The sequence below is a fragment of the Carya illinoinensis genome, chromosome 1 (genome assembly GCF_018687715.1).
Source record: "Carya illinoinensis cultivar Pawnee chromosome 1, C.illinoinensisPawnee_v1, whole genome shotgun sequence".
Classification (NCBI taxonomy): domain Eukaryota; kingdom Viridiplantae; phylum Streptophyta; class Magnoliopsida; order Fagales; family Juglandaceae; genus Carya; species Carya illinoinensis.
The window spans coordinates 53,774,044-53,789,160 of NC_056752.1; the positions used below are offsets into that span (position 1 = coordinate 53,774,044).

The 15,117-nt window shown below is 35.6% G+C and overlaps 1 protein-coding gene, 1 long non-coding RNA gene and 1 other non-coding gene across 8 annotated transcripts; 1 reads left to right on the top strand and 2 right to left on the bottom strand.

Moving 5' to 3' along the window:
- Nucleotides 1-2,154: 2,154 nt before the first annotated feature.
- On the top strand, nt 2,155-7,749 carry LOC122287214. Of its 6 annotated transcripts, none has more exons than XM_043095472.1 (9): nt 2,383-2,704; nt 2,880-3,151; nt 3,879-4,047; nt 4,189-4,287; nt 4,980-5,194; nt 5,330-5,473; nt 5,969-6,186; nt 6,799-7,057; nt 7,215-7,749. In XM_043095472.1, the coding sequence occupies exons 3-9, from the start codon at nt 3,972-3,974 to the stop codon at nt 7,341-7,343; spliced, it is 1,140 nt and encodes a 379-aa protein (XP_042951406.1). In that variant the 5' UTR covers nt 2,383-2,704; nt 2,880-3,151; nt 3,879-3,971; the 3' UTR covers nt 7,344-7,749. The 6 variants fall into 6 exon arrangements, with proteins under 6 accessions (XP_042951408.1, XP_042951410.1, XP_042951406.1 ...); XM_043095473.1 differs by having other exon boundaries at nt 3,909-4,047; XM_043095474.1 differs by lacking the exons at nt 2,383-2,704; nt 2,880-3,151 and adding an exon at nt 2,155-2,242 and having other exon boundaries at nt 3,874-4,047.
- Nucleotides 7,750-7,941: 192 nt separating this feature from the next.
- Nucleotides 7,942-8,753, bottom strand: LOC122287281. Its single transcript, XR_006234586.1, has 2 exons — nt 8,303-8,753; nt 7,942-8,214 (listed from the first exon to the last, which is right to left on the bottom strand). It is a non-coding gene; the product is annotated as an uncharacterized LOC122287281 (long non-coding RNA).
- On the bottom strand, nt 8,498-8,615 carry LOC122294032. The gene has a single exon (XR_006237448.1). It is a non-coding gene; the product is annotated as a U5 spliceosomal RNA (small nuclear RNA).
- Nucleotides 8,754-15,117: the final 6,364 nt, after the last annotated feature.

A 15,117-nucleotide genomic window follows, 5' to 3' on the forward strand; every position in this document is an offset into this window, starting at 1 on the left:
CTCATCCCCAGTCCGCACATTCCAAAGCCCTAGAAAACCAAACTCTTGCGAAAATAAAAATCAACAGAGTTAGGGTTTGGAAAGTGATAAAAAGCAAAAGAAAGATTAAAAAAGAGGAAAAAATTGGAGAAGAATATCTTAAGAAAATAAATTACATACAAGGAAGAATAATAAGAAATTCCCACTTTAGGATGGGGCAACTTCTGCAAGAAAAACTATATAATCGCAGGGAGGTAACAGAAGCCAACGCAAGAATGTGACGGACTATGAGGGACACTTATGGGTTGAAAAAGAGCTTGCAAGCTTTCGGTACGTAGAAAGAAAAGAACAAGGAAAATGGGAAGCTTTCGGAATGAAGAAATATGAATGAAGAAAGATAAAAGAACGAGGAAAAGAAAGAGTGGGAGGTAGATAAAATAATAAAATATACATTTATAGTGTAAACAATAACTCGCTAGGTTTAGAGAGGATCCAATAATTACTTTAGACCTATATCTAGTATAATGTACAGACTTTTTCTTACATATAATAAAATTTAAACTTACATTGACATTTGATTAGACCATTGTCAATGTTATAATATGTTGCGATATCATGGTGCCGAGTGGCATTCAAGGTGATTTAACATGTTGTTGAATTTGCCGATGTAAGAAGAGGTTGCTAAATTGTTTTTTAGTAGTGGCCGACCGTATGCCGTTTGGATGGGTTTTCAGTGCACTTACGGTGATTACACGGTTTGGATTGGGAAGCCATCTCAACTCATCTCATCTTATTTCATTTCGTCTCATCGTTATAATTTTTCTAAATTTCCACGTACAATATAATAAATAATTTAATTTTTTCAAATCTTAAAATAATAATAACAATATTTTATTTAACTTTTATCTTTCATCTAAAATTATTTCAACTCATTTCATCTCATAATCTAAATTGTTTTTGTGATTTTAAGATAATGTTTGATTGAAGAAAATAATTTCCCATTTTGAGAATACAACTCCACCGCCTATTCGCATGAAAAGAGGATTTCTATCTGGAGTTTACCAACTTTTTTGTTTCAGAATGAAGAATCCATCTCAAATTTAGGTGCAGTATTGGTTGTTTTTACTGCTTGGCAAATTTTCCAATATTTTCTCCGCAACCAAACAGGGTGTCTCGAGTGATTTATTCTTATGTGTAAGAGATATCGATAGGGCATGGTGGACTGGCGATGACAAGATTGAGGCTCTAGTACTGGATCCACTTTCCGCGATGTTCGGATCCTCATTTGCCATGTTTAAGAATGAGCGTTTGAATATGAAACACCCTATTAATATGCATGTGCAAGATAAAGATAGGCACATGTAGGCTTTGAAATATCTATAACCACGTGCGTAAATATTTTAGACAACAAACACTGCTTTATGCTCAATTTTAGAGTGGTACTAGCACACCAGATCGCTTATCAATGATTTTTTTTATTGAAAAAAGAAAAAAGTAAAAAGAAAATAAAGAGAAAATTTCTTCTATTTCATAAAAATTATTTACATTTTTAATTCACACTATTTCATTAATGAATATCTTACATGTTAACATCGATGTGTTATAAAATGCGCAAACTCACTAAGAACACTCCCAATGAATTTTTTATCCCATCCTTTAAAATACATCATCAAATCTCACTTTTTCTATTTTACATACTGATTTTTACAATACATCATACATCAGCTTATCTATTTTTTTTCATATTATTTTAATATTATACTTTTTAATATTTTATAAGAGAAAAAGTACAATAAAAGAAATCAATTTTGATGAAAAAGTACAAGAAAAAATAAAAAATAATTAAAATATGTTTACATTTATGTACAGTTACTTTTACATCTAAAGGCATACTGTACACAAATATAAAATAAAAAAAAATAAAGCATCTATTGGATATATGTTTTAGATCATTTTTTTTTATATTTTACGTAAAAATGAATTTTACAAAACTCATCGTCAGTGCTCTGAGAAATTTCCTCAATTTAAGAAGAATCGAAGACAGTTTGCCACTGCTAATATTTTAAAGAGGCAGGAGCGTGTACATCTCTTGACCTTTGGATCCTATTTTTTTACACGTGTCTTTCATCTATCTACTAACCGGTGCAAACCGGTCCGAAAACTGGAGCAGAGCCGTTTCCGTATCTTTTTTCACCCATTTCTTCGCTGGTGCATCAAGATTCGGAAATTGCTCCTCCCTTTCTCTCTCTCTCTCTCTCTCTCTCTCTGGTATGTCACCCTCCCTGTCTCAATCACTACTTTCTCTCGTATCACTTCTAATATATTTGTAGCTATATATATAACTTGGAAAAAATTTGAATGCCCTGAATGTAATTGTTTTTTGAGAATTCCTTCTAGCCGGTCGGGCTGCCTTTCCCCATTTAACATCCATCCAATAATATTTTGACACGTAAGTCTTCCACCTGAACTAATGTGGACTTCTGATACACCGAATCATCCTCACCGAAATCATCACTTCCACCCGTGCTCGTGCCCTTCCACCCCAAGACCTAGAATCGTATAGTTCGAACCCCTTCCCTGCCGACGAAGGGAACCACCGAACGCGTGCTCGTGCTCGTGCCGTCGCAGGTGAAGGAGCGAGTTGGGAAATACTTCGCCGAAGGAGCGAACGCGTGCTCGTGCTCGTGCTCGTGCTCGTGTCTTCTTCTCTGCGATTTCGACGCCGGTAAGCATTTTTGCAGCCACTGATTTCACACTCAGATTGTCACCACCACTCACGCACACACACTTCAATTTCGTGAATATACAAATAGTTATGAAATAGTCATGAAATTTTTAGGGTTTGTAGTCTCGATCTAAAATTTGAAATTTAGCCCCAAATTTCTGAAATTGGATCTCAGAATCGGAATCGTGCTGGACTGGTGGAGGTGGCGTCGAGAGGTGGTCGGCGCTCAGGCTTGGACGTGAATATCGGCTTCGTGGCCGACTAAAATCGTGGGCAAACCAAGCACGACTCCATGAAAGACAGATCAAATGGACCCAAGTCGGTTTCTGGGATGGCGCAAGTTCGTCGTTGGGGGCACATCGGGAGGGGACTGCTGTTCTTTTCTCACTTGGTTTCAGAGATGGCCATGTCCTTCCATCCTGTGTAACCGGTTCTACGTCTATTAAGGTGCAATAACTGACGTGTCTAAATTCTATTGGCTGGCTGTTAACAGCCCTTTACTAGCCCGACCGCTTAGAAGCGGCTTTGTTGTTTTTTTCCTGCAATTATGCTATGAATCTCTCCCCTTGAGATCACAGACGAAAATGCACTCGCAAAGTCCAATACCCAGAACTTGTTGAGGATCTGCTCAAGAAAACTTCATAATAGGATGGGGGAAATGCATATATTCACTTGAATATAAAAAACCCAATGTATTTGGCTCGGCATGCTGTAATCTTTTCGTAATATGGCTCTTCGGAGTCATCCTCTTCATTTGCTAAGAAATCATGAAGAAGTTGATTAATTTTAGGCTGTATTAGCTGAGGGTATCCGTTAACTTGATCTGATGCTCCATGAGAGTGCTCGGTTCATCGAGTTGAGGCTTTTAATTTGATCTGGAATAAAAATTTTGATTCTGGGTAAACGTAGAATTCGTTAGTATAGATGCAGTGGTGGGTTAGTTTGTGATTTGAAAACATAACGAAATTTCTTTGTCTTTGAGGGGAGGATTATAAAGGGGGTTCTTTTAAACTTTTAAGTGACTCTTATAAGCCAGCAGAAAGTTTCACAAGTCTAATCTGGCAATTTGTTCGTGGACTTTGTTGCACTTCACCCTTATTGATTTGATTTTCATCTCTTCCATTGTGTTATTAAGGTAAGTATTTTCTTAATCATTACTCCGTTAATCGCGCAGTCCTAACAAAGCATAAGGTCATTGTTACAGCAAACGAGCACCTTAAATTAACAGATCTTTAAGACAGCAAGTCTCTAGGGAGGTTTGTTAGCCATGAGAAGATGCAGTGGGTGGCGTCGTTTTCTCTTTTGTCTTCCTCTCATTTTCTTCCTTCCTCATATGTTTTCTGGTGATTGTTTCTCCCTCTACTATTCTTTTTCGGTTTACATATTTGCAGAGCCTTGAGTTTTTTATATTAATTTTATATCGGCATAAATGAACTTAGTTATCTTTCTGCCTTTCGAGTTAAACCTTTTGCTCCCTCTTTCAGTAATGGAATTGCATCAGAAGAAAAATAGCAAGAAATCTGATCATCTGGTTCTAGGGCCTGCTGCTGGACAAGGCTTGCCCAATCGTTTGCAATGTGAAGGTTCTTGCAGTCCCTGTCTTTATAATATAGGGGTTTGTAACATACCCTCGCATTTTGTTGATCTTAGATGTATGAATATCGTTGAAGCGCCATCATGCCAATGGTTTTGTAGATGATATTAATCTGATTTTCTGATTTTATTTGCATTTGAGCTTTACTTTTTTGACTTGTTATGTCTAATTAATTGTCTGATCGGCTAGTTGGTGATAATCCTCATTAAAACACGCCCTTCATACACCCAATCCAATATTCCCTTGACGTCTTAGGAAACCTGCTGGTGCTTGGAATTTGATCTGGCTTGTTGCAGATTTGATTGAGAATAATCATGACCTGTTCAGTTTACATTTGGAACTTGTTTTGGACATGCACACAACACTAAGTGGATCTTTTCAATATTAGCAATATGGTATACATGACTTGTGAACACTTTTCATGTCGTTATTTTGAGCTGTTTGTTCTTTACACAGGATAAAGATAATGTTCTTATTAAAAAAGGCGTTGGATAGAAATAATGTAATGATCACATCTGTTTCCTTCTAAGAATTGTAAACTCATGTAGGTTTGGTCTCAAAATACGTTGTAATATTATAAACTTTTAACTTTAGAAAATCTTATTTTCAATTCCTATATTTAGTTCATTGCTTTTATGTTGTAGGGTCTTATGCGTGTTTCACACTTGATTTATGTTGCAGGCATTAAAGCTGTCAACAAGACCCACTCTCCAACTTCCCATATATCCATAGGCAGAGAATCTATTGCTTTTGTCACTGTTTTTGCCATTCATAATTCTTCCCCAAATACTCATGTAGATGATAGATCATCAAACTTGGTTACTGTTGGGAATGCTTCATATAGTAAAGTGGAGAGGTCAATGGCCATATTGAATGTCTTCATTAACTTTATTCAGGTAATTTCTTGGTAAAATATTAGCAATATCATATTACATGCACGTATTTAAATGCTTCCAAAAAACATTACAAAGTTCAGTTGAAGCTTTAGTATTTTAATTAGTTTTTAGTCCCTTTACGTATTGTATCTTCAGGTGAGAATGCCCCAGAGCAGCATTATTATTCTTACCGACCTGGTATCTGACCTTCGCATGCACAGAAATAGGGTCGCTGTTCTTCCCATTCAAAATGAATATTCGCGAGACAAATTGATGCTTCAACGAATCATGTCTTACATTGTAAGTGCACACTGCATTTACTCTTCAAAATCAATATTCGCGAGACAAGTTGATGATTCAAAATGAATAGCTATGCTTCCTGAGTATTGTTCCACGTCATCTAACAAATTCCTGAACTTTCTATGTTTTCCCTGTGCTTAAGTGGTCTTTATATCCTATATCTCTGTATCCATGCTTATGGTCACTTTGTGTTTCCTATGATTTTTCGCATTTTCTCTCAATTTTATTTGCAAGCTGTAAACCATAACCTTTTCTTTCTCTCATTTTTGAAAGGATGGGGAATGCTTTAAGTTCCTAACTGTGTTGCAGTCCCACTTTATTGTTGACTTGGGTGCCTGTATCTGTTTTTATCAGCCTCACGACCTTATTAAAGATATATGTTTTTACGCGAAACAATTTCAAATTAAGAGAGATGACTGTTTACTATATCCAATGTGTCGTTTTACATGTTCTGCCTTTCTTTCTTTTGTGCCTTTTTTTCATTTTGAAATTCAGGCTTTTCTAGAAACAAGGCTTGAGGAGCTTTCTCATATGGAGGGGCACATCAGTCATTACATCTTTACCGACTCAGATATAGCAGTGGTTGATGATCTAGGACAGATATTTCAGGATTATTCAAGTTTTCATCTGGCTCTCACCTTCCGGAACAACAAAGCACAACCTTTAAATTCAGGATTTATAGCAGTAAGGGGAACCTCAGATGGGATTTTAAGGTGCATTAATTGAATTATCTGTCTACTTTTTATTTTTATGATCATTTTGGTTGGTTGTGACTAAGCAAAGAAAAAACACATAAACAGGAAACTGAAATCTGGATCTTGTTAAATAATATGAATCAGTTGCTGCATAGATTGTGTTCCACCCTTCTGCTCTCAACAATGATTATATTGATTATTTGGGAAAAAAAGCTATTTTAGTTACGATCTTACTGTTGAGAAAATAAAAGAAAGAAAAGATGGTGTATCTGGGGTAGGGAGGGTCTGATTTAATATTCCCGCAAACCAGAGAAATTTCTACCTAAATATTGGAGAGGTTTGATGACCATATTCTATTTGCACATTGTCAGTTGTGCCCTTCATGTGGGAGGACTACCTCTTGCATCTCATGTATGACATCTGCAACATTTCTTTTGATTTCTCTGCCAGTACCGTTGATGGTGATTGTTATTATTTTTTATTTTATTTTTTTTCGCTGTCCCGTCAACAGACTATACCCACCCTATTGGTTTCATCGTTTTCCTTTGTTTCTCTCCATCTTTTTTCTTTCATTTTTCTTACCTTTTATTGGCAACAGTAAGAGGAAATTAAGATTGAAGTTGGATGCAGGGCAAAGCTTTTTCTACAAAAAGTACTGGAAGTTTACAGTTCAAAGTACATGAGTGCCTCCCGAATGCTCGGAGACCAGTTAGCACTTGCATGGGTTATTATGTCTGACCCTTCCTTTGACAGAAGAAAATTTACCAAAGCGCAAGTTTTTCTAGAGAAAATTGGCGGTGCCTCAGTTCTGTTTCTACCTTGTGCTATATACAATTGGACACCACCAGAAGGTGCAGGTCAATTTCATGGCATGCCCTTGGATGTTAAGGTATGTTGTGATGTAACCACCTATGATCTTGATGACCAGCTAAATGGTATATTTTTACTCAGATTGGGTCCTGCAAGAGCAAATTGGGAAAAAAAAAAAAAAAGAGAAGCCGAAGCTGTTAAACACGTTTTATCTCATATCTAGCTCCTGGATGCAGGTCGTTCATTTCAAAGGATCGAGGAAACGCCTAATGCTCGAGTCTTGGAACTTCTTCAGTTCGTATGGTAACATATCAGATATGTTATGTCTCGTCTTAAGTAGCGGGAGAACAAAGTATGACTTTTAAAGCATGATTTTAAAGGATGATTTAGATTGGTGGAACAACCAATTGCACTCGAGTTTGGAACTGAGGTGGTGCTAAATCTACCATCTAGCCTGCTTCATCCATCCACCCATGGTACAAATTCAGTTTTGCCGGCAGCAAATGGAGCTTTAAATGGGAGTAGCTCAAGATTATGGATAATAATTTCCTGTTACCAACGTATTTTCCTTTCACATCTTGGGAGGGCCGAGGGGGGGTTGACATTTTTTTATTGAAGGCATATATATTTTGGAACGGAAAATGATAGGATTACAGTACCATTTTACTACTTATTTACTACTCCTTTTGTATTAGATTTTTTTTTTTAATTTTTTATTGTACTTAATTGTTAAGGAAGTAACTATTAGTAAAATTATATATATTTTTTTAATTTTTTCTTAATGGTCAAGGATGTTAAAAAAATATTTAAAAAAATAAAGAGTTCATAATACGATAGTGATGGAATAGTAAGGCTATCACTACCCTTTTGTAACCAATTCGCGAAGATGTTGCGTGGTCAAGAAGGCTTGCTATAGATTTTATAGTAATACTAGGTATAAATTCCTAATGAACAAGCTCCATATAAATTCTTTGAAAAAAATAGGATTCTATTAATGAAAAATAGTTTTTTCTACTTTTTTAAGATGGGTTTCGCTCCTTTACAAAGATTTGTGGACTTGTCTATTTGAAGCTTTTATAAATCATTTTTCATATTTTATATGCTATAGCTAAGATTGTGTCACGAACGGAGTTTTTGGTACCAGAAGCGCTGATTATTCCTGCTGTTTGCAATTTGGAAAACCGCATACCGCATCGTCTAGTTAGCCATCGGACCAGAGGAAACCGAAGCAGGCATCTGAAATTTCAAATTTACAGACTTCATTAGACATTTTGAAGTAACGAATGGGCCGACATTTAAAAATAAAGTACTGCAATTGATGTACCAAGCCGCGTGTTCACAGACGCAAAAACCCGAAGGCACGGGACGATGAAACTTCCAAGGGAATTTTGCTCCCGAAAAGAGAACCCCATCCAAAAATAATTAACAGCTTTACAATACATACTAGATTTAATTTTTTTATTTGAAACATAAACAGATGAAGAAAAATTTCAAAAAAAATTGGGACTGAGATGTAGGAGCTCTTCCACAAGGAAGAACCCCTCCAAAAATAGGCGTATGCCGCTATCTGCGGCGCGCACACGGTATTCTTTAGTAAAAGGCGAAAGAATAGTTCGCTCTGTGCTCACCGCGCGGCTGCGTGATTTGGTATGGCATTGTGCTTCTCCTTTAATAGTTGTTTGGCATGCGGAGATCTGGTTGCTCTTTCCCGTGTGGGACTCATAATTATACAAGAGCGTGTTTCTCTGCGCAGTGCGCACCACCAATGCCACTAGACTATCACTACCGTTAAATATCTCTACCCTTGGATCTAACGGCTGCAGTTGCGTGAAATTTGATAATTCAGAATAGGATGATGGAATCACTTTGGGCCCATAGGCTACAAACCTATTGTTCCACCTTAGGAACAAAGCCCAATCTCAAAAATAGGACCCAATCACTGATGAAAGAGTGGGTCATTCTCTGCCAATACTCATCCTCTAACTATTGATGACTATATTTTGAAATAAAAATTTTTAGATACAATTATTTTTGTATATTTTAAATATATTTATTGATTGAATATTTTTCTTGAAATATCCTTCTTCAAAATAATGAGAAATATTGTTTTGATGCATAATATATATTTATCAGTAGTTATGTTCCATAGCTTTGTTCGTTAGATCTTTTTTTTTTTCTTTCTTTTCCTGTCGAAAGTGATTCGAACTTATTTATGTAGGAAAAACTCTAACTGCAGTCATATGGGAGGCCTCCGCACGAACGGCTTCCAATGTGGCATCAGACGCACCGTTTTGAATAAATAAACCGGTGCGTTTAGTTGAGTTCGAAATTCGTAGCCTACTCTCGAAACGGTGTGTTTCAATTTTGAAATTCATTTTCTCTTCTCTTCTCTCTCTCTCTGTGCGACTCATGTTCCCAGCCTTAACCCTTATGCGACAAACCCGCTACGTTATACTGGAGGATTTTCCTCAAAGCTGGACTTTGTTCTAGGTAACTCAAAGTTCACTTTCTGATTTTATTTTCTCCTTTTGAGTTTCGTTTGTTTAAGATTTATGCATGTGGTGTTATGAAAATATTGAAATCGGGTTTAAAGAATTGCAAAACTGGCCGGCAAAATAGCGGAGGTGGAAACATACTTCGTTCCTCAAAAATGCCCCAGATCTGGGTATATTTATATTTTGTTCCTTTTTATTGGGTTGCTATTTAATGATTAGCCAAAGTGGAAAAGATCAAAGTTTTAGACAAAGATTTTGGAGGGTTTTTGTTTCATGGGATCATCTTGGTTTTTTCTTATACGTATTCCCCATTCTGTGATAGCACTGACTTGCGAAGCTTTAATGATGTTTTACTCCAATGAAGTCTATGTTTTTGGCCATGGCACTGAGATCTCACGTAAGCTTCAAGGATCCACCCCACTAGAATTTGTAATTTTCTATATTATATACCCTTGACAAAGACTTTGGTATTGTGAATTATAACCGTAAAAAGAGTGCCCTTTCCTTTTCAGCCCTATAAGTTCAATTGGGATCGTCTCATAGTGGGGTTTTGGAAGACTTAGGTCTTAAATTCTTGTTGGGTTTCTATTTGTTTGGTTCTTTGAATTGTGCATCGAGAAGTAAAAGTAGTGGGTGATCTTTATACTTACTGCTAGTAGTTTTTAACTTTCTATGCTACTATCTCTGATTTGAAAATAGTTTGCTTACTTTGTTTTCTTTTTACTTGTTTTGGTCTCCAGTAGCTACGGCAACACTTTTCCCCATTTTCGAACTTCTAGATTGGTTTTTAACTAAATATATATAATATTCTGCTGCAACATATTTCTTTTGCATATAATTTGGGGCTATATACATGACTTTCGAATACCAGTTACAAAAATATTTTTTTCTAACCTCAAGATCAGGATACTCTATAATTATATATATAGCCATGTGTCAAAATCCAAGAAAGACAGAAGTCACTTTCATATATATAATGCACCAGTCATGTATGAATGCATCCATGTGGCATTGATCTTTACCATTAGTCATCATATATCCATGCAGTAAAGTATAACACTACTAAAAAGAAGAGCGTACAAATGACATGCATGAACATATTGGGCTAGGGAGTATCATATGCATGCATGCAGTTAGCTTATTTGTCAGGTACAATGAATATATCATGTCCAGAAGTATATTGACTGATATTTGGTTGACTCACAAGTATTTTAGATTTCATCATAGAATATATCATAGAATTTTTCCAGCTTGTTGTCAAACCTCATGCACACTCTCTGAGACTTATATCTGAAATAATCTTTTGTTTGTTAACAAAGAATATTTGGTTCTCATGATAACATTTTACTTTCTTTTTTTCCTTTCTTCAAAGATCCTTGGTCATTTTTTTTTTTGTAGTTCTATCTGAAGCATAAGATTCTAGTTGATTACTTAATTTCTTCAGATTTTAGTGGGTGCCCACATACGGCCCCAAAACCCAGTCCTTTAAACTAAAGAAAGTTATCTTAACTTCAGCATAGAAGGTGAGTATAGAGTAAAAATTTTACGTTTCTTATTATTTGACCAATAAATACATGTTATATCTTTTTGCAAACCAGCTGTTAAGTTCCAAACCTATAGTCCTTATTATTCATCAAGAAAAAGAATTAAGGATGTCATCATCAGTTTCTTCAGCATCGCTTGTTAATAGCACATTAAGTACTGTCCCAATATGCAGCTGTGGGAAAGAAGCTGTACTTAGAATATCAAATACTCAAAGAAATTCTGGATGAGCATTCTTTGGGTGTTCATTGTACAACAAAGAGGTAAATGCAATTAATTGTACTTGTGTGTTTCTATTTACATATTAATGTTTTGTTAAAAATTGTGACATTTGACATACTTAATTATTTATGTGACACACAGGGGTTACCACATTGCAAATATTTCAAGTGGGCAAATGGTAGTGAATACAAAGAGCAAGCTCTTGGAAAGAGAGAAGCAGAAATATTAAGGAAAAAGAAAGAACTTAAAAAGAGAGAAGAAGAAATTGATAAGAGGGAGTTGGCACTCCACAACGATGAAACCCAGCTTCGTAGGCAAGAAGTCGACATGCGGCATGCACGAACACTACTTCGTGGGCAATGGCTAATGTATATAGTTATTTATTTGTATTTGATACGCTCAAAGTGATGAACACGTTGTATTTGTATTTGTATTTGTATTTGTATTTGATAGGAACTTAGCGTTTGTAAGTCTAGACTTTAATGAATGTACTTGAGACTTTATTTGTAAAAAGTCTAGACTGTTGTTGTTCTTTAATGTTGAACTGCTTATTAACAAAGTTGGTTATTGTCTCACAGTTTTTGAGCCTTTTTGAGATTTGTTAGCATGAAAATCTGCTCTAGAAACAAAAACTATTCACTGTGCAGAAATCTCCTGCTGCATATTTCTAAAAAATCTACATATAAATTGAGAACTTCTGCTCATTCTACACGTGTGCTACAAAAACAATGGAGTGCTGCATTATCAAATGGTACATTCTCAAACCCACCCGCCTCAGTCACAATAGCTTGAAAACTCTTATTCATCTGTATGCTAGCCCGATCATTTGTATCCAACACCCTCCTAACTAATTCATTAACTTCTTTGTTGCATCTAAAGAATCTTGTTTTTCTTGGATTGAGTACATGATTGTGTGTGTTAAAAACTGATGTGATACATAACTTTCCATTCTTGAACATCACATTCATCATTGCCTTGCATTCTGTCTTGCTTGTTGGTCGAGGTTTCGAGACATTTGACGCCCTATTTCTTGCCTTCCCACCACGAGCACATCCCAGAGTAACATATTTGATACTCCCATCTTTCTCTCTTTTACTCCTTTATGTTATAACCGGAAAACCTTCTTGTTTTCCATACTGTTTATAATAAGCCATCAATGTATTCTCAGATTCAAAGCACATCCTTGGCTTTGGATCCTCAGCGATATCACCCCCATCAGATTGCTGGAAATGAAGTGACCCATAACTGCCAGCGTCTTTGGTCTCAACAGTATTACCCAAAGAGGCAGTAAACTGCTCTTCACAGTATATCGATTCTAAAGATGCCTCACTAATCTATTCAATAGAGTTACTTTGCTTCACTTTATTTTCCTGCAAATTAGGAGAAAAAGTATTATATGACAATATATGTTATAAATAATGTAAAAGACAACGCATATGAAAAATCAAACACATTACCTCGCTACCACATAGATATGGGTTGACATTCGTCGGAGGAACAAATGCTGGTAAAGCCTCACAAGAGCTAGAGGCTACACTAGCGCTGCTTTGTACACTACAATTGGTAGCTACACTAGAACTGACATTGGTTGGGGAACTAGACATGGGAGCGATCGTAGAGTTCCATGTTTGTTGTTGCAGTTTTCCAAATAAAAATTTAACATAAATACTTAAACCAAATATTGTATAGGAAAAAAAAAAAAAACACACTAACTACAATAAATATTCCAAGAAATAATCACCTGATTGCTCCATAGATATGGGTAGGCAGTTAGAGGAGGTCCCATCATTAGTATGGCAGGACTATGCAAGGTAGCGGAACTACTCAAGGCAGCAATACTTGACGTAGCAGTGGTTGTAGAGTTCCATGGCTGTTGCTATAGTTATCCCAAAAGAAAATTTAAAAATAAATAATTAGACCAAATATTCAAATTCATAAAATTAAAACTATGCTCCAACGATCACCTGGTTGCTCAATGGATATGGGTTGGCACTTGGAGGAGGCATAAAAGGTGGTAACCACGCACGAGGCACTGGACTGTAATAACTTGGCATGTAGTTTGAAATGTCTGGATAAAGCGGTCGTGATATGTCCTAACATGTAGTAACATAATGTTAATCAACTCAAGTGGCCAATGACTATACATAAAATAAACACACGCCAACTGTTGAAAGAGGTGTACAATACCGTAGTTGATGGATTAGTGGTAGGAGGTGTTATGCATGATGCGTCTTCTTTCTTTTTTATCTATCTAAATAATTCCAAATAAAACTACATCAACAATGAATACAAGTGGGTGGTTGTCAAGAATGACGCATATAATTATATTAATAAAATGTGTAAAAAATACCAAACTATGGACTGAATATTTGAAAAATTGGAGATTTATTTATATGGAATTTCGTCCTTTTTTTCATATTAAATAGCGTTCAATAAAAGGAATGTGGATAAATGTTTCATTTGTGCCATTAACTTGCTTTTTTTATTATGTTAAACATTTGTTATTATGGATAAACATTTTTTATTATATTAAATAGCGTTAAACATTTGTGTGTTTTATTTGTACATTTGACTTGTCTAAGCTTCTCTTACACTAAGTAGACAATGAATCCAGGAAAATAATAAGCGGAAGATTTCTTCCCTTTGCATTATTATTAATTTCTCTGATTATATCATGACTTTGGCCCTGTGAGCACCGTCAACTACTGCCTTACATTCCCTCGGGAAAAAACAAACATTGTTTTACATTCAGTTGGGACAACATTTATGCTTTAAAAAGAGGTTTGTATACCTATCGAACATACAACATTTCCCATAATGATATCTTATAAAAGCTTCGGATTCTATATTACTTTTCATATCATTTAACAAATTTTTCAGAACCCTCTTTACCTTTTCATTTATCAGATTTTAGTGACTAAAATAATCTGGAAAAATTAAAATTCTTGATCTTTACTAAAACAGAAACAACCTTATGAAGGCCTCCTCAATACTCTTCTTCTCCTTCATTTTCCTTCTATATTCACTTCGCCTTTTCACTCAATAGAAATACTCAATTGGTAAATATTAAAAATCTTTTTTTTTTTTTTATAACCTTGGGTATCCGGACCAGCTTACGCGCACCTCGACTAATCCCAAGGGGCCCAGAAGTTAACGACCAGGTAAATCCTCCAGTGGCCCTGAGAGAACTCGAACTAGTGACCATTAGGGAGCAAACCCAAGGCCTGACCAATTGAGCTACCCCTCGGGGTTGGTAAATATTAAAAATCTAGAGATAGAAATATACAAAAACAATTTCTAAATCTTAGATCTGAGAAGATTACCTCCTCGTTAGCTTTTCTTTTGTCAATTTTCTACCTCCTAAACCGAGAATCTGATTTCCCCTGCTATGCTAAGTTTGAACACTTTTTATGAGAAGTAAAGGATGAAAGGTACGAGAGATAGGAGATCTGCAATGGGAATGATTTTGCTGCTATCCATTCATTTCTATACCAAAATCATACGAGAGAGAGGAGATTTGCTTGGATGATTTTGGGAATGAAGATCTGCAGCAAATCTGCAATGATGTTGAATGATTTTAGATGAATGAATAGATAGCAGGAATGAAAGGTACGAGAGAGAGGATGAATGTATTTCTTACTATCCATCGAGCTTGAAATGTCATAATTCCCGCTGATTTGTTTTTTTTTTTTTTAATATAAATGTTGACATGGCAAAATGCCACGTCAGTGGAGTCCGCATGCAGGCACACATTTGTGCCTGCCTCTAGGACTATTCTTTTTTTTTAATTATTTTATTCATATATATATTTATTGTTTTAAAACATTTTAAAAAAATATAAAATAATTAAAAATATATTAATAGTCACTTCTTTAATTAT